This window comes from Callithrix jacchus, chromosome 15, assembly GCF_049354715.1.
Source record: "Callithrix jacchus isolate 240 chromosome 15, calJac240_pri, whole genome shotgun sequence".
Lineage (NCBI taxonomy): Eukaryota > Metazoa > Chordata > Mammalia > Primates > Cebidae > Callithrix > Callithrix jacchus.
In genome coordinates, this window is record NC_133516.1 from 11,228,846 (window position 1) to 11,255,824 (window position 26,979).

Genomic DNA, 26,979 nt, shown 5'->3' on the forward strand with positions numbered 1-26,979 from the left:
TAATCAGATTATGAATGATAAGCATTTCCTTTTCATCCTTATAGTTTTCAAATCAATTATAACAAAAAAGAATAAATATATCTGGCAATTCTATGACTTAGAAATCTTATAATGCTATTTCTATAAATGCTAAGATCCTAAAATATCTTTGGGATCATGAATGAATGAATGAATGCATAAATAAACGTCAGTGGAATTTTAACAACTATCTTCTATACTGACTGTAGTTTTTATAAAACAAAAATCAGTGGTTCACGGGTACAAGGGTAAATACGGTACCAAGGGTACACTTATTATTCAATGTGCATGGTATTTTCTGATTAAAAGTTACCTTTTTCTTTTTTCAATAATTGGTATTTTCATGACTTTATGCTCAAAACACATAACTTTATATTACAAAAATGACACTGTCAATGTATTTGAATATATCTGAAACATCAAATATAATTTTAAAAAATTCTTACCTAATCCTTTTTGTCCTGGATTCTTTGCAAAATTAAAAGTAAACTGGTAAAAATCCTTAAATCGTGCTGGTTCTTTCAGTTCTTGTTCCATCTTGGGTATCTGGGCCTTTAGTTTTTCTATGCTGTCACATCTACATTATAAAATTAAGTTTATAAAAGATTAACTTTTTCACTATAAATTAGTAACTTATTTATTCCCATGAAGGGTTACATTTATTTCCTAGAACTTCTTTCTTAAAAATCAAATAGTTGGAATTCAATCTTTCTATATTACATAAATATAAACAAGCATGGACGTTAGCTGCAGGAAGAATAGGTTTGGAGGGATTAAATGTTCTAAATAATGACTGAAAAGAAATGAGCTATCCATTTTAACTACATAATTCACTAGACTATCAACACATTCCCTAGTAGAAGTCAGCTTCAGAGGGTAAATAAGAATGCATAGTAATCAGCAGAACAGTCATTTTAAACTGTATTAGACACTACTGACATGGTATTAATCATGTCTACTATCTAAATTAACTAAAGCATGGTCTCTTGCTTACGAGGAAACATTCCTTTTGAAAACCTGCTTCTTGTTATATACAAAGTATAGTAGTAAATAGGTGAACTTCCTACCACCTCCAACTGAATTATCTCCGATTAATATTAAGCCTTTTCTATATGTGCAAAACATTCAACTTTCAAAGAGTTTGAAAAGCTCTAAGTACCAAGCCTTACTTTCCTCATACAGCCTTATGGTAGAAATACCCTATTTCTTATAGATTCCACGAACAAACCCATTTTTTTCCTTCTAATCATTTTCTGCTTTTATTTTTCCTTCTACATTCTTTGTAACACCCTCCAGACCATTAGTTTGTAAATGAAAATTTTGATTTGAAAGTTCATTACACATTATGTGAATTCAGTTTAAAATTTTTAAAACCATTGCTTCCATAAGTTCTGGTAAAACCTGTCCTAGCACAGAAAATCCTGGCAAGTTCAGGATGGGCCTGGCTTTGGTGAAGGACATAGTGTCCAGGCCAGTAAATTTACTGCTTTAAACCTGCCCTTCTTTGCCCTACTTTGTGATACTGGACTACAAACTGTGAGACTTCATTTTTCTTGCCAGCTGGCTCAGTGTTAGGCTGGAAGAGGAAGAAGGAACTTTTCTCATCCCAGTTTGCTGTTTAGTGTGTGGGAAGATCCCAGCAGTATCCACCAGTGGTAGCAATCTCACAGCACGCAGCCTCCAGGCAGTTTTTTCACCAGCATCACAGGTGGCCAACCCTCTCCCCTAGCCCCCAGGTCTGAATCTCAGCCTTGTGGGGGATCTCCTAAGCTTCTCAATTTCTTCCTTGTCTGTTCACTTCCCTCACTTCCCAGAGGTGGTAGCAGCTTGCTGCAAACTGATAAATGTTACATCGTAGAGTTTCCTTTTATCCCTCTGACGGAGTAGAGCAATTCTTTAAGTTTTCCCTGTTAAAATTATTGGTGTGGGTTTTGTATCTTGGCTGGACTCTGACTGATTGCAATGTCTCTCAGGTTCAAATGATGACTCTAATACTCCCTAATTAATTCTATATTTTCTCTGTACCTCAGTTTCTTCATCTCTAAAAGGGGGATAGAAAGACTACTCTCAAAAAGTTGCTGTGAAGAGGCAGGTGAAGTACTTGGCACAGCTAACTGAAATAGTGTTCAATAAATGTTAGCTATTATTACTCAATAGTGGCCAACTAAAAACAGAGGGCAGCTACCTACCAACAGACTGATTACTTATGTCTGCAACCTCATTAAAAATGAACAACTAGAGGTCACAGTAAAACCCCTACCCATGACTTTTCAATCAATTTCTCCAAAGACATTCAGCTAATCGGCTGTCAAAGTGTTAAGTGAAACAAGCAGTAACTTCTAAAGTATCTTCCAGTTTTTAAATTCTAGGATGTTATAAATGCAGGGTTCACAGTCTCACGTTAGGAAATAACTTTTTTTTTTTTTTTTTTTTTTTGAGACGGAGTTTCGCTCTTGTTACCCAGGCTGGAGTGCAACAGCGCGATCTCGGCTCACTGCAACCTCCGCCTCCTGGGTTCAGGCAATTCTCCTGCCTCAGCCTCCTGAGTAACTGGGATTACAGGCACGCGCCACCATGCCCAGCTAATTTTTTGTATTTTTAGTGGAGACGAGTTTTCACCATGTTGACCAGGATGGTCTCGATCTGTTGACCTCGTGATCCACCCGCCTCGGCCTCCCAAAATGCTGGGATTACAGGCTTGAGCCAGGTGCCCGACCTTATTATTTATTTATTTTTTAGAGACAGAGTCTCTCTCTATCGCCAGGCTGGAGTGCAGTGGCGCAATCCTGGCTCACTGCAACTTCCGTTTTCCGGCTTCAAGCAATTCTCCTGCCTCAGCCTCCTGAGTTAGCTGGGATTACAGGCACGCACCACCATGCCCAGCTAATTTTATTTTTAGTAGAGACGGGGTTTCCCCATGTTGGCCAGGATGGTCTTGATCTCTTTACCTTCTGATCCACCCGCCTCGGCCTCCCAAAGTGCTGGGATTACAGGCGTGAGCCACCGCGCCAGGCCGGAAATAACTTTAAAACTTGGTCCTTTCACTTTCCCATGTTAAATATTATACATAATTTTAATACTAATGAACCTGCCTTAGAAGTAAATGAGAAGAATATATCCAAAAAGAACAGGCTGTACTAACTATACAAATAACTTGACAAGCCCAGAAAACCGTGTAACATGGAAACTAGCAAGTTCACACACTTCTGTGTATAGCAATGTTTGTTGGCCAGTAAATCTTTAAATTTACATTTTATGAAACATTTTTATAAAAAATCATGACATAATTCAGTTCCACAGTTACATACCTACTTTCCTACTGTAATTACATACTCACCCTAATTCTGTCATGCCGTCCATGAACTCCTGTTTGGAGAACTCACACTGTGTGGCTGCTCTGAACTTCCATGCAATAATCAACACACTAATGCTGGCTGGATCGAGTGCCAGGTCATCACAGAACTGCTGTATACCATCTATTCCAATTTTATTCTCATCTTGAGGATCTTTAAAAATAACAACTCGATATTAAAGTAGTGTTATATTATGCTACATTACCAAAACTGAAAAAGGTAATGCTTCATAATGACCACAATATACGGAAGACATGGAACAATATTACTCTAACAACATATCCTTGCCCATTATTTAAAGCGGCTTTCCTCTCTAACAGCATTCTTTTTTTTTGAGACGGAGTTTCGCTGTTCTTACCCAGACTGGAGTGCAATGACACGATCTTGGCTCACCACAACCTCCGCCTCCTGGGTTCAAGCAATTCTCCTACCTCAGCCTCCTGAGTAGCTGGGACTACAGGCGCACACCACCATGCCCAGCTAATTTTTGTATTTTTAGTAGAGACAGGGTTTCACCTTGTTGACCAGGATGGCCTCGATCTCTTGACCTCATGATCCACCCGCCTCGGCCTCCCAAAGTGCTGGGATTATAGGCGTGAGCCACCGCGCCTGGCCTCTAACATCATTCTTAAAGTGTACAAAAGATATGTGCAGATGGATACATGATTTTTAAAGTCTCATTTATTCATGTGAAATATGTCCCATACTTAGACACATTCAAAAAATCAGACATTCGCATATAGACACATGGGATTCTAATACATCCATATTTTGCTTAAGTAGGTGTTCAGAACAGAAATTCTTTTTTTCTTAGAACAAAGTTCATTTTACCACAACAACCACTTCTTAAGAGTATCAGGAAAATTATAAACTAAAATATGCAATTCAGTCCTAATCTCAACAATGTAAATATCTGTTGTTTGAAGAAAAAAAATCAATATTTACTTGACAGGCAAAAAATTTAAATAACAGAAACAAACAGAAAGAAGCACCTGTGCACTCCTATCAAATCTGATTTGCTAACATATTTCTAAAAGTAATCTGGCAATATCTCCAGCAATAAGAACATGCACGTCATTTGACTCTGGAGCACAAGTTATGCATAAAATATCCCATTTTCAGAAAAACGTTGAAACCAACTCAGTAAATATATTTCTGCATAAACATAGAAGATATGGAAGAATCCACACCAGGCTATTAGTGGTTACTTAGGAGAATAAATAAGGAAAAGACAGAGAAACTATTAACCTTTTCTTATTCACCTGTTATGCAGTTGAACTTTTTAAAAAGTATGCATTATTTTCTAATTCTTTAAAGATTTAGTATGCAGGTTTTCTTAAAGGCTGGTTCAGCTGTGTTTTATGTATATGAGGGGAGAAAAAACAGTTGCCCATCCCCATTCTCAACTTGGACATTGGGGGAGAAAAAAAAGGAGGGAAGGAAAATAAAAAGGCCAAGAAGAAATCTCAGTGAAAAGAAAATAATTTCTCCTCAGACCTCTTGAAATAACTCTAAGATCTACAGACCTCTATTGGATACATATACCCAATTTATGTTACATATAGTATTTGATATCTCACAAGCAGGTAATTTGGAAAAATCTGGTCCAAATTTTATTTAAAGTCACAAGCAAGCACTCACCTTTGTATCTATTGTACAGTTGTTCTAACTTCTTCCTGTCCAATGATCCTTTTACACTCTCTCGTATATAAAGTTCAGGGTTTTGGAAAAAATTATCTGTTGCGACATCTAACTTCCAGTCATTTTGAGAGAGACAACTTACTGCTGTTTTTTCACTAGACTGTGTGAAGATCATAAACTGACGAACTTTATCCTTCTGCGATGATTTCAACTTGTTCTATTGAAACCAGAGAATAAACTGAAACTTTATGTAAAATCACATAAGACTAAATATTTCTATATGGCTGACTAAACATTCTTAGTAATACTTTTTCCTTATAAAACATTAAAACATTTTAGCTTAAGATTTATTTTTGATCTATTATTAATCAGAAAGACTAACTTTTAAAAAAAATCTGAAACACAAAATTTCATAGAGTTTTGGAAGAGGAACTAAGACAGAAGTGAAGGAAGCTAACCAGCCAGCGTTCCTCCTACAGTGGGTCCTGAGAGTGTCTATAAAGGCTGCAGAAGGAAGCGGCGCCTCTCTAAACCCCACCGAGCACCACATTCTCAGACGGATGCCCGAGGAGACACAGGGAAGAGGTGAAATGATTTGACCAGTCAGCAAATGCCCCAGGGAACCAGGAGATTAACAGGTGTTTACTGCAGTCCTAATATCCACTATAAAAGGACATGGAGCGGGAGGAGGGGGATCCTCCCCAACATCACCCACCTTGTTTTCTTGCTCTTTTTACCAAATTGGAGAAAGCAATAAAATATGAGTATTCGACATTTCCCCTAGCTGTATTCAGAAACCAAGAAAATTATCAACAAAATGTCCTCATATTTTCACTCAAATCAGAAGATGCATCCTTCCTACTGAAATCAATTTTCATTTTTTCCCCTAAAGGGATCACCTCATTGCCTTAGCCAGAGCCCAGCAGAGGCCCCTGCTCTCTCCAAAGAGCCCTGCTACCTCTTCTCAGAGAGGGGAAGAGATAAAGAGATAATTGCCTCTTCTCACTTGCTGTACACTGTCGAGGATTCATTTCTCATCTGCCCTAAACCCACAGCAAAATAAGGCAGGATACTGTCAGGATCAAGGACATGTTCTCCCTTCCCGCCCAAGCTGGCCTCCTAGCAACTGCAGCCTCACCACTGTCTCTTCCTCCTCCCAAGCTCCAATACCATCTCCTAGCAAAATACTTGGGTTTTTCCCGGGCTTCCCTACCATAAATGAAGAGGGAAAACCTGAGTAGGGTACTCATGAATAGATACAATATTCTGTGGTTTAAGCAACACATTTGAGAAGCCCAGATTCTCTCATCTAGCCCAAACAGATCATAAACATCAACTTCCAGATTAGACAGATCAGAGAACCTTAACCTTCTGGCATTTGTTCAAAAAAATCACTCAGGTTATTTGTAGAAATGAGACAAAAACAAAGAGGTCTCATGAATTTGAGTAAGCTTTCCATAAATCACACTGCTTGCCGTACATATTTGCAAAGTTTTTGAGATTTACAACATATTTCCACCGATCGCAGTAAAAACAAGACTATGCAAATCAAGTATGAAAACTAACCCTATTTCTTTCAATATGAAAAATGTCTATGCTCTAGAGTCTGCCGGCCAAACCCCTCTCTTCGTAAATATGCTACTGTTAAGATTACAAATTAAGGCTGGGTGCAGTGGCTCACTCCTGTAATCTCAGCACTTTGGGAGGTCGAGGCAGGTGGATCACAAGGTCAGGAGTTCAAGACCAGCCTGGCCAACATGGTGAAACCCCATCTCTACAAAAAAATACGAAAATTAGCTAGGCGTGGTGGCATGCACCTGTAATCCCAGCTGCTCAGGAGTCTGAGGCAGGAGAATCGCTTGAACCAGGGAGGTGGAGGTTGCGGTGAGCTGAGACCACACCATTGCACTCCAGCCTGGGCGAGAGAGTAAGACTCGAGACTCCATCTCAACAACAACAAAAAAAGGATTACAAATTAAAATCTCAACCTCCATACTCCACTAAAATTGAGAAACTTTGAATTCACATAAATTCACGACTCTTCTGCTACTTCACTAATAACTCTACAACATCTGGACATAGTCATATCCCATTATACAACACAACCCTCAAGTGTCTACGTGTCCAGGATTCTTCCCTTTTGAAAACTATCTCCTCCTTGAGATTGTTCAATGACAACGAATTCACAATGAAATCAAATGCCAAGGAAGGTAACTGTCCTAATTTAATTTTGCTTAAATGAAAGTCAGCAAGAAACTGGTTTGATTCCAACTTTTGTTACTGAAAATTATTTTACATTATTTTAAAACTTAGTATACCTTTCTTCCTTGAGCGACAGAGTGCACTAACACGTTTCATACTCCTCTGAGGAGCAAGAAGTACCAAAGGATCACTGCAATCGTCAGTGTCCACTGTACAAAGGTACAGAAAGTGCTGGAGATTAACCTGGAAGTGTACCAACCACAGACCACATCCTGGAAATCACAGGGTTTTTTTTTTATTTTAAAGACGGGGTCTTGCTATGTTGCCCAGTCTGGTCTTGAACGCCTGGGTTCAAGCAATCCACTTGCCTCAGCCTCCCAAAATCCTGAGACTACAGGAGTGAGCCACTGCACCCAGCCTGGAAATTACTTTTTAATTAAACCTGATGTAACTTACTGGCATAACTTTTCCCCCATTCTCCTAAAAGTTGGAGGTGGCAAAACAATCAGGTTTATCTGGGGTTTCATCATATAGCTTTAAATCCAGTGCTCAGTTCCCTGCAGGGTCAATTGCCTTTGTTGAAGGGCAGAAGGAAAAAAAAACAGCTTAAGTCACTTCTACACGCCAAAAAGAGCTGTTCATTCTATTAATGACTTTATCAAAAAGCAAGATAATGGAAAGACTGGGCAAACAAAGACAAAAAAACTGTCTTACCCACAAAAATAAAAAACAAAATTATACAAATGAATTTCATGTCATATCTTATTTGAAAACAGTTTAGGTAATAAATAATACATGTAAATGCAAACTTTTTTTTTTTTTTTTTTTGAGACAGAGTCTCGCTCTGTCACCCAGGCTGGAGTGCAATGGCACAATCTCGGCTCACTGAAACTTCCGCCTCCCGGGCTCAAGTGATCCTCCTGCCTCAGCCTCCCAAGTAGCTCGGATTACAGGCATGTGCCACCATGCCCAGCTAATTTTTATATTTTTAGTAAAGACAGGGTTTCACCATGTTGGTCAGGCTGGTCTAGAACTCCTGACTCTGGTGATCCACCCGCCTGAGGTTGGATTATTAAAAAGTAATGAGTTTCAAAGGCCTCCCAAAGTGCTGAGATTATAGATGTGAGCCACTGTACCCAGCCAAATGTAAACTAATTTAACTGGTTTGGTATAAATTTCCACCATCGAGGGCAATATCAATATATCTGAAGAAAGAGGGTGCACCTACCCATTTCCAACACCATAAAGGCCACTGAGTTACATGAAGCCAAGAACTGACAATATGGACTCCAGCTAAGCTAAGTGGATATTGACAATCCCATTGCTGTAAAGTCTGATAAATACCCTCCACTTTTTTTTTTTTTTTTGAGACAGAGTCTTACTCTGTTGCCAGGCACCAGGCTGGAGTGCAGTGGAACAATCTCAGCTCACTGAAACCTTCACCTCCCAAGTTCAAGCAATTCTCCTGCCTCAGCCTCTCGAGTAGCTGGGACTACAGGTGCACGCCACCATGCTCAGCTAATTTTTCATTTTTAGTAGAGACAGGGTTTCACCATGTTGGCCAGGATGGCCTTGATCTCTTGACCTTGTGATCCGCCCGCCTCGGCCTCCCAAAGTGCTGGGATTACAGGCGTGAGCCACCGGCCTCCTCCACTTCTTATAATGCACTCTGACTACTTCTCTGTCAGCTCTCTGTCCCTAGAATACATTTTAACACTTGATTCCCTACTAAGGGAATTCAATTCTGTAGTCTCAAAGGCTATCCTAGAATAAAGCTGAAGTATGCCTGACCAATTTAGGAGAGCTGTAACACTCCCATCCCCTTTTCCTAAGCCACACAGATGTACCAGGCAGTGTTCTGATTTTGACAGTATGGCACCAAAAGTTTACGTCTCTATCAACTTAAAGAAGAGAAAAAGGGGCCGGGCGCGGTGGCTCAAGCCTGTAATCCCAGCACTTTGGGAGGCCGAGGCGGGTGGATCACGAGGTCAACAGATCGAGACCATCCTGGTCAACATGGTGAAACCCCGTCTCTACTAAAAATTACAAAAAATTAGCTGGGCACGGTGGTGCGTGCCTGTAATCCCAGCTACTCAGGAGGCTGAGGCAGGAGAATTACCTGAACCCAGGGGGCGGAGGTTGCGGTGAGCCGAGATTGCGCCATTGCACTCCAGCCTGGGTAACAAGAGCGAAACTCCGTCTCAAAAAAAAAAAAAAAAAAAAAAAAAAAAGAAGAGAAAAAGGTGACTAATCAGAGAAGAATTATTTTATAGGGATGAGAGGGTGTATAGAAAACTGAGGTGAAAGAAAAAGCAGATGGATTTTTTCTCTATTTCTACTACAAACCCAGTGGGGAGCTTCCCAAGAGCAAAGACATGTGACAGCCACAATGATTCAGCACTCAAATGTAATAGATGCCATTGACTTAAATACTTATTTAAAGGGAATAAACTAGTGTGATCATTAAATAAGATGAGGCAATACAATCTTCAGTATTCAAATGTTAAAACTACAGAGATAGCACCAAGTTTTCAAAGAAATGCAACAGCAGTAACGATGCAAAATTCAAAAAGCAGAATATATTTTGCTTTTTAATTCCAGAAAAAAAAAATGGGAATAGGGGGTATAGAAAGATAATTACAGTTGTTATCAAAGATTGCCAAAGTTAGAAATACTGTCATGGCCAGGTGCATAATCCCAGCACTTTGGGAGGCCAAGGCGGGTGGATCACGAGGTCAAGAGATCGAGACCATCCTGGTCAATGAGGTGAAACCCTGCCTCTCCTAAAAATACAAAAATTAGCTGGGCATGGTGGTGCGTACCTGTAGTCCCAGCTACTCGGGAGGCTGAGGCAGGAGAATTGCTTGAACCCAGAAGGCGGAGGTTGAGGTGAGCCGAGATCGTGCCACTGCACTCCAGTCTGGGTAACAAGAGCAAAACTCCGTCTCAAAAAAAAAAAAATACTGTCATAATCTGAACAGTAAAATGAACTTATTTGCTCAACTTTCCAAAATATAACATGCCAAATTATCAACACATATTGTTTTATTCTTAAATCTAGCATATTTGCATTTTTTTTTACTCAGGAAATTCAAGAATTAGAGAGTCAGCCAGGTGCAGTAACTCACACCTGTAATCCAGCACTTTGGGAGGCCAAGGCAGTAGGACTGTTTGAGGCCAGGAGTTCAAGACCCAGCCTGGCCTGGGCAACACAATGAGACCCCGTCTCTACAAAAAAAAAAAATTAATTAATTAATTAATTAATTAGCTGGGTGCTGTAGTGCACGCCTATAGTCCTAGTACTTGGGAGGCTGAGGTGGGAGGATAAGGATCACCTGAGCCCAAGAGTTCAAGGCTGCAGGGAGCTATGATAGCACCACTGCACTACAACTTGGGTGAAAGAGTGAAATCTTACCTCAAAGAAAAAAAGAAAAAGAAAGAAATTTAAGAATCATATTTAAAATAAGAGTTTATCCGAAGAAAAAGTAATGAGTTTTAAGTCTTCCTATTAAAAGTTATTTCCCCAATGAAAAACAATAAACATGGAAAATGACTTTCGAGTCAACTAAGTTCTAACAATTTCAAAATAGAAATAATTTTAATAAGTGATTTTTTTTTTTGAGACAGAGTCTCACTGTGTTGCCAGGTGCCAGGCTGGAGTACAGTGGCATGATCTCAGCTCACTGCAACCTCTGCCTCCTGGGTTCAAGCAATTCTCCTGCCTCAGCCTCCCGAGTAGCTGGGACTACAGGCGTGCACCACCACACCCAGCTAATTTTTGTATTTTTAGTAGAGATGGAGTTTCAGGATGATCTCAATCTCTTGACCTCGTCATCTGCCTGCCTCAGCCTCCCAAGGTGCTGGGATTACAGGCGTGAGCCACTGCACTGGCCATAAGTGATATTTTTAAAAGCAAAAAATTAAGATCCATTTTATTTCTATTAATTTGAATTTTTAATCCTTAAGTTTACATTTCAGCCTGAACTCCAGAAACAGACACTTAGGCCTTTATATTTTTAAAGGAATTAATTTTCTAACTCAATTCTAGCTGTCTCAGGATTTGATGAATCTAGCTCACAAAAGTCAATGCTTTCAAAACTGAAACACTTTTATGATCACCCACAATTCTCACTAAAAGCTCCGTATGTTGTTATGTAATTATCATATTGACAGTTCCACTTCATCTGAAATTTAGAAGATCATACTTTCCATATATAATACATGGTATTCAGCAGATAAAGCAAAACGTTACCAATATCCAAAACCACTAACTTACAAAGAGCCTTCCAACAGAGACAAAGGTCCGAAGTCAAAAGTGCAGGAAAAACCAATTCAACTAATGAGCCTACCTACAACTCCTCGAGCAGACTTTCACCTAGAAACAGTTCTACTGCAGCAAAGTCAGAAAAGGAATCTAAGCAGGAGTAGCTCTCTCCTTTTCCTTCTACCTGCACAGAGAGGCAATATAATACTGAAGAGTACAGACTTTCAAACCAGACTGTCAGGAGTTTAACTCCACCTGTACCACTTAACTGCTGCATGACTTTAGGGAAATTAGTGTTTCTGTGCTTCAACTTCTTCATCTATAAAGAGTGCTGAGGTTACATTAATCAATTCAGGTTAAACCCATAGAACCACAACTAGCACGTGTTACGGACTCCTCAGAAGCCCATAAACGAAGACAGACAGACAGGTGTGGTGGCTCACACTTGTAATCCCAGCACTTTGGAAGGCCAAGGCAATAGGAGTGCTTGAGCTCAGGAGTTCAAGACCAGCCTGGGCAGCATAGCAAGACCTCATCTGTATTAAAATGAACAAAAACAAAAAAGGGGCCGGGCATGGTGGTGCATTCCTGTAGTCCTAGCTACTTGGGAGGCTGCAGTGGGAGGATCACTTGAGCCAAGGACATAGAGGCTGCAGTGAGTTATGATGGCACCACTGCACTCCAGCCTGGGCAAGACAAGGTATGGGACCCTGTCTAAAAATAAATAACTCCAGAAAAAAATTTTTAATGGCAAACAATAAACTATACTAAAACCAGCAGCTAACATTTGAGCTCCTACTGTGTGCCAGGCACTGTGCTAGGTACTTAACAATCCTGCAAGGTGATTCCATTTTACCCATGAGGAATCAAACTTCGAACATCATGTATCTACTTATCCAGCAAGCAGCAGAGCCAGGAATAAACCCTGGTGCCTGGTTTCAAGGCATGCAGTCTTGCCATTTATTATACACTGTCCTCAAGCGAAGGAAAAACAAAACGGGTAAAAGTGCAACTACTGACGTTGAAGGAAGGAAAACTGTGAGCATTATTTCTCCACCTGCTTTAATGGAAAAGTTAAGTAATCAAATGTGAACAATTTGCGTTCCAACTAAAAATTCCCCATTAAGCTTTCCCTCACAACCTAACTAAAAAGATAATTTGAGGATGGAACTTCTATTTGGGGTGTTTTTGTTTTTTTTTTTTTTTGGTTGGGGGTAAGGGGGAGAAAGGGGATAAGTCATTTTCCAGACAAGCAATACAACAGGAAGAAAAATGTGTTTATAGTCCTGTCACAGACTATTTTAAAAAGAGATGGCTATAATCTATAGCTTTAAATGTACAGAGGTAGAAAAAAACAAATCACAGGGCACTCTAAGTCAGGGTTTCCTTTTCCAAAGAGAGGGCTTGAAACCCAGACAAAGTACAAACACTTGTACAGGTTATAGCCAGAAAACATAGAAATGTGTACCATTTTAAATAGCAAAACGAAACCCTCACAGTACTCTTATCTGCAATTTAAAATAATTACTTATGGATGACAATTATTCATTCGTGCTTAAATTTCCTGCACTTTGAATAACTCTTGAAATTAACCCCTGTTTAAGAGGTGCTGAGGTTGAGCAAGATGGCTCTCACCTCCCAAATCCCAGCACTTTGGGAGGTGGAGGTCCAAGGATTGCTTGAGCCCAGAGTTCCAGACCAGCCTGGGCAACAAAGTGGTGCATACCTGTAGTTCCAGCTACTTGGGAGATTGAGGTAGGAGGGTCACTTGAGCCCAGAAGTTTGAGGTTGCAGTTAGCCATGATCACATCACCAACTCCAGCCTGAACAACAGTGCAACACCCAGTCTCAATAAAAAAGAGGCTGGGCACAGTGGCTCACGTCTGTAATCCCAACAGTGTGGGAGGCCGAAGTGGGTGGATCACCTGAGGTTGGGAGTTCAAGACCAGCCTGACCAACATAGAGAAACCCTGTTTCTACTGAAACTACAAAATTAGCCGGGTATGGTGCCATATGCCTGTAATCCCAGCTACTCAGGAGGCTGAGGCAGGAGAATCACTTGAACCCAGGAGGTGGAGGTTGTGGTAAGCAGAGATCGCGCCATTATCATGCCATTGCACTCCAGCCTGGGCAACAAGAGCAAAACTCTGTTTCAAAAAAAAGAGGCTCTGTATTATATTAGTCCCCTCTTATCCACATGGGGGTGGGAGGAACATTCCAAGATCTTCAATGGATGCCTGAAAACGTAGATAGTATAGAACCGTATATATACACTACGTTTTTTTGACCTGGTAACTCAGATGGCTACTAAGTGACCAGCAGTGGGCAGTAAATGCAGTGTGAATAAGATGGACAAAGGGATGACCAACGGCTGTGACAGTAAGACTGCATCATGCTACTGAGAGCAGCACACAGTTAACACCTATAAATTATTTCTGGAATTTTCCATTAATATTTTCAGATTGCCAGTTGATCGCAGGTAACTGAAATCAAGAAAAGTGAAACCACAGACAAGTGGGTAGTACTGTACTACTAAGTCCAACAGGAATGATATACATACTATGTAATTACTGTGCACAATGATATATTACAGAAAGCTACTTTTTAGAAATTCAGAAGTATATCTGTAAGATTCAAACGGATTTTGTAAACTTTTGCACACTTCACAGTGTAGGCAACTAATGAAAACTTGGAGATTTTCTTGCCACCCCTCAGAATTACCAGTCAAAATATGCCTACCACTGTAAATTGGAATAAGTGTCTTCATGTTGGTTTATAGATTATTTTGACTTTTTTTTTTTTGAGACAGAGTCTCACTCTGTCGCCCAGGCTGGAGTGCAGTGGCCCAATCTCAGCTCACTGCAACCTCCACCTCCCAGGCTCAAGCAATTCTCCTGCCTCAGCCTCCAGAGTAGCTGGGATTACAGGCACCCGCCAGCACACCTGGCTAATTTTTGTATTTTTAGTAGAGACAGGGTTTCTCTATGATGGCCAGGCTTGTCTGGAACTCCAGACCTCAAGTGATTTGCCCGCCTCAGTGTATCCCAAGTGTAGCGATTACAGGCATGAGCCACCATATCCCACCTTGACTATTAAAAATAGTTATTTTAGGCCAGGTGCAGTGGCTCACGCCTGTAATCCCAGCACTTTGGGAGGCTGAGGGTGGGGGCCAGATCACCTGAGGTTGGGAGTTCGAGACCAACCTGACCAACATGGTGAAACCCCTCTCTACTAAAAATACAAAAATTAGCCAGGCGTGGTGGCACATGTCTGTAATCCCAGCTACTCAGGAGTCTGCGGCAGGAGAATCATCCAAACCCAGGAGGCAGAGGTTACAGTGAGCAGACATGGTGCCACTGCACTCCAGCCTCGGTGAAACAGAGTGAGATCCTATCTAAAAAAAGAAAAAAGTTATTTTCACTAATTTCTGATTATCTATGATAAATAATAACCACCTTAAAATATCTGCATTAGCCATATCTCAATTGATTCTCTCAAACTTATTGTTTGAATTTCTAACAAGAAATCAAAGTAGCTAATTTAAATTTGTTTTTCTCTCTCCATTAACATTGTTTTCTAAAGTAATCTCAAATTAACAAAAGATTACTGAGGCAAAAAAAACCCCACAAAATTAAAAATTAAATGAGATTTAAAAAATTCCACAGTTAAGTTATAACATACTATATTTGTTTCATAGAGAAATAAAATCTTTTAATATTTGATACTTTCTCAAATCTTAAAATCCTCTGAATAAGCATTCTAAATGTTTATTAAAATGAACATACCCTACTCTTTTTTTTTTTTTTGAGATGGAGTTTCGCTGTTGTTACCCAGACTGGAGTGCAATGGCGCGATCTCGGCTCACCGCAACCTCCGCCTTCTGGGTTCGAGCAATTCTCCTGCCTCAGCCTCCCAAGTAGCTGGGATTACAGGCACTTGCCACCATGCCCAGCTAATTTTTATATTTTTAGTAGAGACAGGGTTTCACCTCGTTGACCAGGATGGTCTCGATCTCTTGACCTCGTGAACATACCCTACTCTAATAAGGGAATGGGCTGTGTATTTCAACTTATCTCTGTGTTGAGTGATTCAAACAAATAATAGACTTTAACAACAAAAAAAAAAAACTGAGTCTCTTAAAACTTTATAATGCAGACAAGCAGCCTAATCACTCAGTGACTAGGTACTAATTATATAAAACAAATTCAACAAAGAGATAAAAGACTATTTTAGTGACTTTTTTTTCCTTTTGTTTTGCTTTTTCTTGTGGGGGTGAGTACATACCTAAAGTGGCTACATAAATTAGTCAAGAGCTTGTTTCTGTCACAAAGCAACTGAATCCTATTTGGAACTATTTCTCTTCATCAAATGTCATGGCAAACACTACCATAACGTGAATAACACAATACTGAAATTTAAAAGGAGTTTTCTCCCAGATTTTCCTTATGCTTTGACCTAATCTGTAAGAGCATAATCAAAGCAGCCACTTGACCCAAATGACCTGTTCTTTTAAAACTTAAAAAAAAATTAACACAGACTGTACTTCCAACTTTCTTACTATATGCACTAAAACTTTTAATTTTTCAATTACTTAATGTTTACAACAGATCACTGATTTGATATGGAAAGAACTAAATCACTATTATTGGGCATGACAAGGAAGAAACCAGAGTAAGTAAAACTAAACAAAGATTCCACATCTACACTGATGAAATGCTTGCTGGCTTAAAAAAAAAAAAAGAAAGAAAAGAAAAGAAAAATGAGAGTAGGTGAGGGTCAGGGTGGCGATAAAGTGTGGAACCAGAGACCAGGGTTCTAACCCCTGCTCTGCCACATACCAGCATCAAATAATTTAGAAGCGCTAAGCCTTCATTCCCAAATATGCTAAAAACAAAAACAAAAAAAAGGTAGTAATAATGCCTATTTCAGAAGTAGGAGTGGAGTTTAAATGACAGTTGTAAATTGTCTGACTAGCAGAGCCTATCTTCTCAAGAAATGTTAATTTCCTTTCTTTGTCCCCAAAGGCCCAGTATTCTGCCTATATCACTGAACTACATACAAACCACTAGAACATGTTCAACAATCTAGCAAACAGGTTTTGTTCTGTTTCTATGAGCCCTAATGTGGCTAGGTATATTTGATGATCAATTAGCTTTTACTGAACATTAGACAGTCATTTTAAACAGAATTCAAAACTCTGTACACAGAAGCTGCATGGTAAAGAAAACTGTAATAAGGGTTTTTTTTTTTAATTGCTTTTAAAAATAAATTATCTGTAATACTGTCACAGGACACTATGGAACAAAAGAAACAAGGCATCTCATACCACTCAAAATCCTTCAACGGCTTTCCATTTCTTGGGGACAAAATACAATATCCTTACAATGCCCACCCATGCCTATCCCACTCCTTGCCACGACGACCCCCTGTATATACACGTGTATACACACACACACTGCTCCAGCCACACTGGTCTCACTGTTCCTCAAGATTTCTCTCTACCATATTTCTGCATTGCTTATTCCCTCATCTCTTAGTGGGTTCTAAATGATCAGTGGTAACATTTAGCAACCCTCCTTCCACCAATGCCCTAGCACTCCCAATCCCCCTCCCTAACACTGCTTTCTTCCACAGCACTTAACACCTTCTAACATAGTAAAGGAGAAAATTATATACTATCTTTATTATTTATGTCTCCCTACTAAAAGGTAACCCTCACCAGAGTGAGGAGTGTTGTCTCTTCTGAGATATATACATCCCTTCAGTGCCCAACACTGTGTCTGGCACATAGCAGATGTTTAACAATCATTGAAAAGAATTGATATGCTCCTTTAATTGTAGATATGCAAAGAATGTGCAACAAGTTATGAAAAGACAACCTTGAACGAACCTACATCCATTTGAATTTACAAATTCTAGTATTTGTTGACAACCTAATCTTAAATTTTAAAGTTCATATATTTTTAAAGCCACTAAAAACACAGGCATTAATATCATTAATCACCCCTTAATATGAATTTTGTAACTAACACATTCATTAATAACAAGACGCTTCTTCTGCTTAAGTGGCTGATATGATTTAATTTCAAATGCAATTTTCTGGATTTCATATGAGCTAACAGATTTATATGTACCACAAATACTGGGGTTTCATGGTAGACCAGGAGAAAATAGTTTCAGTTCTGCAACCAACAAGCTTGCAGACTTGAACTCAAAACCTCCTTGATCTCCAACTTATTCTTACGTAAAAATGGGGAGGAGTAAATTAGATGATCTCTGAGTCTATTTCAGGTCTAAAAATTCTATGATATTATGAGTCTAGAAAACGGTTAGGATCGTAAAATGTCTATGCTGGATGAAACTTTAGAAATCATCAAATCCAATCCTGTCATCTTATAAATAAAACAACCCAAACGTTTTGAACACTTAAAAAATATCTTCTAGACCAGGCACAGTGGCTCACATCTGCAATTCTGGCAGTTTGGGAGGCCGAGGCAGGTGGATTACCTGAGGTCAGGAGTTCAAGGCCAGCCTAGTCAAATCAACATGGTGAAATCTTGTCTCTACTAAAAATACAAAAATTAGCAGGACATGTTGGCAGGTGCCTGTAATCCCAGCTATTCGGAAGGCTGAGGCTGGAGAATCGCTTGAACCCAGGAGGCGGAGGTTTCTGTGAGCCGAGATCAGGCCACTATACTCCAGCCTGGGCGACAGAGCAAAAGCTCCGTTTCAAACACACACACACACACACACACACACACACACAAACACACACACACACGTTCCAACGTAACAGAATATTATCTAGTTTTGGAGTCATTTTTAGTCTGGGGGTGGAGGGAGTAGGTTAACAGAACAACTTTTTCACTTACACAAAATATTTCAACTATCCCATCATTTAAGTTTGCTCTAGAACTGACAATAACATGTGCTGTGAAAATGGACTGCAGCTACAGACACCAAAAAATTCACAGCCCCAAAACTGTATAAAGAAACAATTATATGTAAGATAAGCTGATAATCAAACAATTTCTTAGCTATACAATTCTTACTGCCTAACTTCCATTAGTAAGGGTGGAGTGGAGCAGTAGTGGAGGGCATTAGTAAGGGTGGAGGGCTCACAGCAGCCGCAACCTCCCAACTCAAGTGATCTCCCCCCTCAGCTTCTGGAGTTGCTGCAACCATACTAGCTGGCCTAGCACTAGTATGCTTGGCTTTTTTTTTTTTTCCTAGAGTTGGGGTCTCACTATATTGCCCAGGCTGGTCTCAAACTCCTGGGCTGTCAAGCAACCCTCCTGCTTCGGTGACCCAAAGTTCTGGGATTTCAAGTGTGAGCCACCATGCTCAGCCCCCATTGTGGGTTTCTAAACTAACCAGAGAATATGACGACAACTCTCATGACAGAAACGGAGTCCAGCCACAGGATGTGTTTTAAATTAGTATCTTGTCACCACTGGTAGAATTACATGACTTATGGCTAAGTTTCAAAACTAGCTAATTTTAATATTAACCAAAAGGATAGAAGCTTACAAGCTGAACTCTCCTAGGAACCGCTTGAATCCTGAATACCTGAATAGGTGATGAGCATTTCCAGGACCCGGGATTCTAAGGGATGATGTGGACCTGGAGACCATCCTGAAGAGCCCATATTTCAATGATCTGGCTGAGTGTTTCCCAGGAAATTAATGTCATTACTTCGAGCTGTCTATACTCATCTAAATGCTTAGAGTCTGGAAACTTCAGGAGTAATGCCTATGACCAACGAAATACTTAAGAAACTAGAAACTGTTTAGACTGCCTGGTGAATCTTTGAACACAGTAAAACTAATCCATACATTAACCTGCACTTTACAGGAAAGTTTTCTTACAAATTCAAACCGTCAATTCCTACACAACTTGCCACAGAACATCAACGTTGAGTATGTGGCAGAGTACACCACATATCCATACATGACACCAAAATACTGCCAAGCTGAAGGCTGGGACTAGAAGTGTCATTCAGCAAAAATAAGACCAGCTAAAAACAAAGACACCAGAACATTCCCTTAACACAGGCACGCACACACACCCTCCTGAAAGAGGCCTTTATGTTCCCCACGAGCAAAAGGGCAATATCATTTTTACTATTCATACAGTAACCTGCATGGAATTCCACTCACGCTCAGACTGTACAAGGGCAAACGGCGCTTCTGAAACACGAAGAGCGTCCAGCAGAGTCAGGTACTTAATTACCAAAGTAAACAACTCGACCACAAGGGTCTGCGAACCTGGAGGACTTTTTTTTTCCCAAACAAAAAAGGAGAGTAACTTGACAAACTGTTTTTTTTCCCCTAAATCACAAATGGCCCTTAACTACTATAATAAAGCAATTACCCCTCCCACCCCCAAGCAAATAAACTAGGTGCTGGAAAGGTGGCTGGCTAGTCTGTGTTCCCTAATTTTCCGAAACGAGAACAGGTTGCACTTCCGTACCCCCTCCCCCAGCTCAGCGGTCTCCCATGTTTCAGGAGAGGGGTAAATATAACCTCCACCAACTGGTCTGGAAACTCTCCTTCTCCTTTTCAAAGCACGGGACGCTCGGAGAGGTGATGGAGAAAGGGACCGGGCTAGTACCCCGCCCCAAGCACAACTGCCCGGGAGACTTGCGGGGTGTCGGAGCCGGGAGCGGAGGAGGGAGAGGCGCGCCGGCAAAGTCTTTCCTCCTCCCGGGCCGGGCGGGGAGCGAAGCCCCGGCTTCGGGGCGGGGGGAAGGCGGCTCACCCGGAACCCCAGACCCCCGTCCCCCGCCAGACACAATGGAGCCGGCGGACGGGCCGGGGCCGGGCCGTTGCCCCCTCCCCACCCCCCGCCCCAACGCCTCCCCCACCCTCGCCCGGCCCCGGCCCGGGGGCCCCGGGGCCGCTGCCCGCGCCCCAAACTCCCCGGGGCTCCCGACTAGGCCCGGCGCCGCTCCGCCTCCTCGGCTCTCGCGTAGCGGCGGCGCCCGGGCGGGAAGGGGCGAGGGAGGAAGGGAGAGGCCGGCAGGGGAGCCCCCGCCCGGGAGCCGGACTGAGGCCGCGGGCCCGGGCTCGGGGCGGCGGGGGCGCCGCGGGCCGGGGGCGGCCGGGCGGGGGTGCGCGGCGGCGGCGCGGCGGTCCCGGGCGGCGGCGGGCGGGCGGCCGCGGTGCCTCACCATGTTGGTGTCCTCCAGGCCTCTCCCCTCCTCCTCCGGCTCCGCAGCGAATGGACGGCGGCGGCGGCGGCGGCTCCTCTCACGGGCTCGCCGGGCTCCCGCTCATGCGCAGTGCGGGGCGGCCCGGCGCGGCCCGAGGAGGCAGCCCCGGGCCCGGGAGGCGGAGGGACGCGGCGCGCGGAGGGCGCTGGCGCGGGGATTCCCCGGGCGCGGGGGTCCCCAGGTCGGGGGCGGGGGGCGCGGCGGAGGGCGGAGATGCAAGAGCTCGCGCGCCACCATCGTCCCGCCGCGCCGGGCGGCCTCTGCTGGGGCGCCGGGGACACCCACCTCCGCTTCCCCTCGCGGTTCCTTCCGAACTGCCGCGGCCGGCGCTGCGAGCGGGGACAAGCCCAGGAGCGGAGCGGCGGGGGCCAGGGTCGGGGCCGGTGGAGGAGCCGCGTCCATCGCGGAACGCCCATCAGCACCGCAGAGAGCAGGCGGTGGGAACCCTCAGCCCCGCTGTGAGACCTACACGGGGAGACCTCCGCCCGGCCGTGCGTGGCTCCACTCCCTCGGCAGGCCCGGGCTCTCCCCACACCTGTGTGTACAGGGAGGCGGCGGGCCACCCCGCAGCGGAGCCGCGTTGCCTGCCCACTGCTGGCTCTCAGTATCGTCACCCCCTCAGTGCGGCCTCCCCAGGGTCAGTTTCGGGAAGCAACTACACAACGTTTCTTCGCTGACGGTCGAGTCAGGCGGGGCGGACAGTCCAGGTGTGACCTGCCCTGGGCGCTAAGGCACCTGAGGCCGAGGAGATCTAGGATTCTCAGCTGAGGATCGAGTGGGCAGATTCGTGCTGCAAGGACAAAAGACTCCCGTGGAGTGAGTGGTCCCTGCCCCTCCGAAATGTAGTATCCAATTGGAGAGATAACACACCTGCACACAGGAAAGAAACGAACAGCCAAGAAAGCAAACCCACTCCGAAAAATCACATCTGAAACTGGACCGAGAGCTTACCCACGTTTCAGAACAAGAGCCACCTGAGTAGACCCGCTGTCACCATCATCCCCAGCACAGCCATTAAACGACCAGATCAACCCAATAACTAACGCGGATCACGAAGTCAGGGGTTCCAGACCAGCCTGGCCATCATAGTGAAACCCTGTGTCTACTAAAAATACAAAAAAGGGAAAAAAAGTTAGCCAGGTGTGGTGGTGGGAGACTGTAATCCCAGCTACTTGGGAGGCCGAGGCAGGAGAATCGCTTGAACCAGGGAGGCGGAGGTTGCAATGAGTAGAGATTTCACCATTGCACTCCAGCAGAGCAAGACTCCATCTCAAAAAAAAAAAAAAAAAAAGCACACACAACTTCCTTGGTAACTCCTAAAGGCCTCCTAAATTCCTGGAGCTAGCCATGTACTCACCCAGCGCTGTACCAAGGCAAGTTTCTGGCCACCACAAACCATTAATCCATTCTTTCCTCCAGTATTTAATGGGTGTGTGTGAATGTGCCAGGCTCCTTGCTGGGCTCTGGGAAATAGTCCTGCAAGGACAAGCCAGATCTGCCCCATGCAGCAAGCCTGAAACTGGACTACATCCATGGATGGTCTCCAGGACTGCACCTATATTTTGACCTAAAGTATGAACACCTAGGATGTTCATGAAGAGGATTCACTGTACCTCTTGCTCCACTCTGTTCTACTTCATTGAAATAATCGTTTGTGGGTTTTCCTAAGCTCTACCAAGGAACAGGCCTTAGTTATTCTAATTGACCTCTCGCCTGCATTTGAACACTTCCTCCTTGAATTTCCTGTTCATTGCCATGACTCCGCCTTCTACATCTCCTCTGCGCTGTGACCATTCTCCTTTGCTGCCTGTACTCTCAGGGGCTTTTCAGAACCATTCCTGAACCTCCTTCTGTGTCGCCTGTGTCAGATTGTCACATTCCCACAATGTCAACTACTGCCCGTATCCCGAGAAAACCCAAATTTTGACTTCCAGTCCCCAAGTGGCAGGCCTGAACACTCATTCTGCTCATCCCACAGGTCCATCAAGCTCAACAAATCTAAAACCTTATCCACAAGCCCACTTGGCTTACCATCAAATCATCACAACTAGAAATCTGGGAATCCCACCACTCTTCCTGCTTCATCCCCTGAATCCACATCTCATCAATTTTCCCTCCTAAATGACTTTTAAATCTGCACCTTACCTTCTATTTCTTAGCCAATTCTTTATCATCTCTCCTCATCTTATCAGTAACTTCTGACCGAGTCTTCCAGTCTCTACTCCTTCTCCACTGCTCCGTAGTGTCTTTCAATAATGCAAATTTGAATTTGCCCTTGAAATTCTCCAGGGGCTGCATAAGCATGAGCCTCTTTGGCATGGCATTAAAGTTCTCTATCTGTCCACTCCCACTGCCATCTTCCACCACCCTCCACGCAAATGCACCTCATATTTCTGTTTTCACAAACCAAGACTGCCATACTCCTGCATGTTTCCTTGATTTCTCTGATTCTCCTATCCCTGGCCTCCTAGCTGAGGGCTTTCCATGTGTCTTGATACATGGAGAGATTAAATAATATGCCTAAGATTCTGTAGCCAGCAAGGAGTAGAGCTGGGATTTGAAACCAGATAGTCAGGCCACAGTCTGTTCCTCTGAGTAACACATATTTCCCACCAAGATCTGAGTACTCGACTCAAAGACCACGTTCTCTATGACTGTCCCCAACCTGATCCCTGGATTCCAGCAGTCAGGCACGTTTCTCTGCCTGCATTTCTCTGACACCTTCGATACACTTCTCTTATGCTTATGACATCATACGATAAGCATTTGCCTACATGACCATCTCCCCTGCCAGTCTGCACTGCTTAAGGTCAGAGACCTGGTCGCACAGATCTTTGAGTTTTCATTATCAAAGTGAGTGCCTGACATATATGTGCTACATGGAGCAGGATAAATAAATGAAAAGAGAGGAAAAAGACACCTAACTTATGTCGGTCTTAAGACAGTGGCTATATTGTTTGTTATTGTAAAGGAATGCTTGTCCTCCTTGGCAGATGTATGTTATACCATATGGTCAGATAGTACATGTGGCAGCCACTGTATCTATTACTGTACTTCCTGGCTACCGTACCAAATGTGAAATGGAGAATTATCACTCAATCATTGTGATTGGGTGAGACAAACATATTTGTTCAAATTGTCCTGATTATTTTTAAAATGGAAAAGAATCCTGAAGATAAAGCATGAATTATTTGATTGACAAAATCATATTAACTAATATGCTCATAGAACTTTTTTTGTCTTGTTTCAAATATTTAAGTAAAGGCTTTGAGTTTTTTCAAGTATAGGAGTGCTAACGACTATTTTCCATAGTAATAATCTCAGTACAATAATAAGAAATAAGATGGAAACATCTAGCTAAAATTGACTATCTTGTCTCTCTGTAGCTCTCCTCCTGTCTCCCCTCCTGCCCCCAACACATATACACACACTCCCTCTCACTGTATACCTATAAGATGAAAAAATTAATATAGTACTCATAAATATGTAATATTTCCAGATAAAACATCCAACTATTTGGAAAATAATTGATGCCACAAAAGCTTAAAAATTCTTATTAAGACAGATAACATTCACTGATAAAATAGTTGCAGTTCTGCTCAATGAAACATGTAAAAGTAAGGATATCGGCCAGGCGCAGTGGCTCAAGCCTGTAATCCCAGCACTTTGGGAGGCCGAGGCGGGTGGATCATGAGGTCAAAAGATCAAGACCATCATGGTCAACATGATGAAACCCCATCTCTACTAAAAATACAAAAAAAAATTAGCTGGGCATGGTGGCATGTGCCTGTAATCCCAGCTACTCAGGAGGCTGAGGCAGGAGAATTGCCTGAACCCAGGAGGGGGAGGTTGCGGTGAGCCGAGATCGCGCCATTGCACTCCAGCCTGGGTAACGAGCAAAAACTCCGTCTCAAAAAAAAAAAAGTAAGGAGTTCATACTTCTAGAATCTGTCTTTAGCAGAAAGAGCAGAAGTAATCTAAAAAGACAGAATGCTAACATTTCTGGTAGTTCATCTAGCTAAAATTAAGCCTGCAGGGTAACTACATACACACAGACAGTTCAAAGCCACTAGTCTGAGATCCACAGCCACCACCCTCCCACACTTCACTTGGGTGCTCTCAATTTTGCCCAGCATTTACACTAATGTCCTAGGGATTCAAGCTTGCTGATTTATAAATATATAAGCGTAAATGCAACTGACTGAGGGAACCTATTTTGTTTTCAGTAAAACATGGAGTTATAGCTTATGAAATCAGAATAATAACCATTTTTTAAAGGGTAAAGCAGACAGGATTAGGCAGGCCTCAGTCAGAGTGGGCTCCAGTGTATCCACAGGGAGTCTAACGTGAGAGCCACAGTTCCAAAGCTCACACAGAACTTGCCAGAGTGGGGGCTGGAAGTAGAAGAGCCTTTTGGCTCACCCCCACAGTGTTACCAGTGAGGACAAAGGAATGACTGCCGGTGCCTCCATGGTAAGAACCATTCTAAGAGGGATTCTTAATCAGGACAAGGGGTGCACCTCAGAATGGTCCCTAGGAAATTGGGTACCATTATTCCTTTCATACAGAAGAGCCAACAAAAGCAATATTCCCGTGGGTCACCTTCTAAATAGGAAAATGGGAATATTCACCAGAGCCAGTCTGTCGTCTCAAGGTACGTGTGGATCTGTTGATTTTAGCTGCTCCACACTCATGGTAGAGGAATGAACTTGCAGTAACAGCTAGGACTGGAGACCTAGCAATGAGAAACTGTCCAAGACCATCACTGATGATGTCACAATGTCCCACTGTCCCCGACTGTCTATCCTGCACCTCCCTGCCCACCCCAGCTTGGCCACTCCTAGATGAGACCAAGGCTCAGCCTGGAGTGTTTGTCTTTGACAGCTCTGGTCAGTGGCAGAGAATGAATTCATTGAAACCATAATGTGTGAAACCGTTCCACAGGAAGCAAGGTAGATGGTCCTCTCAAGTCCGGGATGTTTGTCCCTGGATACTTTTGGTAATGTCCCCCCGATGATGGCCATGGAGAGACCTGGGTATGCAATCACCCCTGCTTCCTGTCTAGTCTGTGGATAGTGTATTAGGCCTGAACATATCTCTGAGCCTCAGCATTCTCAATTACAAACTGAGATTGGGTTGAATTACAATAAATTTCCACCAAACTGTAAGTTTGTTTGATTCCTTCCTGGTAGGCTATTGTGAGCTGCCCTCAAAGATCAGAAAAGTATAGCCAATTGCATTTTTTCCTCATTCATTCGCTCTAAATACATGAAGTGCTGACACCAGCACGGTCTGACAAATACGATGCAAGCCACAAATGCAGGGCAAATGAGAACGTTTACCCTTCCTTGCAGTGACATTTTACAAAGTAAGGAGCATCCTAACCGCTGAACACGTTGGGGTGCAGGCAGAGCGCCATGCCAGGGAGGGCATGGAAGCTGCGCCTCTTCCACAGGGCCTTGCCCTGTGCATCTCTTCATCTAAATTGTCTTCTGTATCCTTTATTATACCCTTTAAATAAACTAGCAAATGGGCTGGGCGCAGTGGCTCATGCATGCAATCCCAGCACTTTGGGAGGCTGAGGCGGGCAGATCACCCGAGGTCAGGAGTTCAAGACTAGCCTGGCCAACATGCTGAAACCCTGCCTCTACTAAAAATACAAAAATGAGCTGGGCGTGGTGGTGGGTACCTGTAATCCCAGCTACTCAGGAGGCTGAGGCAGGAGAATCACTTGAACCCAGGCGGAGGTTGCAGTGAGCCAATATCGTGCCACTGCACTCCAGCCTGGGTGAAAGAGTGAAACTCCGGCCCCCAAAATAAATAAACTAGCAAATGTAAAATAGATGTAAAAAAGAAACAACAGGCTTCACCTGTTTTATTTCTAGCATCTTTTTTTTTTTTTTTTTTTGAGACAGAGTCTTGCTCTGTTGCCCAGGCTGGAGTGCAGTGGCTTGGTCTTGGCTCACTGCAACCTCCACCTCCCGCATTCAAGAGATTCTCCTGCCTCAACCTCCTGCGTAGCTGGGATTACAGGCACATGCCACCGCCTGGCTAATTTTTGTATTCTCAGTAGAGACAGGGTTTCACCATGTTGGTCAGGCTGGCCTCCAACTCCTGACCTCAAGTGATCCACCTGCCTCAGCCTCTCAAAGTGCTGGGATTACTGGGATTAGCCACCATGTCTGGCCTGTTTCTAACAATTTATTTAACCCAAGATATTCAAAATATCAGCATTTCAACATGTACTCAATGTAAAATATCAATGACATATGTTACATTCTTTTTTC

The 26,979-nt window shown here is 42.9% G+C and overlaps 1 protein-coding gene across 6 annotated transcripts in view; it reads right to left on the reverse strand.

Moving 5' to 3' along the window:
- Positions 1 to 25,421, reverse strand: part of DCUN1D1 (defective in cullin neddylation 1 domain containing 1) — a 44,683-nt gene extending 19,262 nt beyond the window's left edge. The window contains exons 1-5 of one of the 6 annotated variants that reach the window (XM_078350233.1): positions 25,324 to 25,421; positions 10,345 to 10,442; positions 5,013 to 5,229; positions 3,356 to 3,524; positions 465 to 595 (exon numbers count right to left, since the gene is read on the reverse strand). In XM_078350233.1, coding sequence (XP_078206359.1) covers positions 465 to 595; positions 3,356 to 3,524; positions 5,013 to 5,187 — 475 coding nt within the window. In that variant the 5' untranslated portion in view covers positions 5,188 to 5,229; positions 10,345 to 10,442; positions 25,324 to 25,421. Of the gene's footprint in view, positions 1 to 464; positions 596 to 3,355; positions 3,525 to 5,012; positions 5,230 to 10,344; positions 10,443 to 19,950; positions 20,202 to 20,650; positions 20,703 to 20,977; positions 21,230 to 25,323 lie in introns of those variants that run through there. The other 5 variants (XM_035274601.3, XM_035274599.3, XM_035274600.3 and 2 more) reach the window with 5 other exon arrangements.
- Positions 25,422 to 26,979: the final 1,558 nt, after the last annotated feature.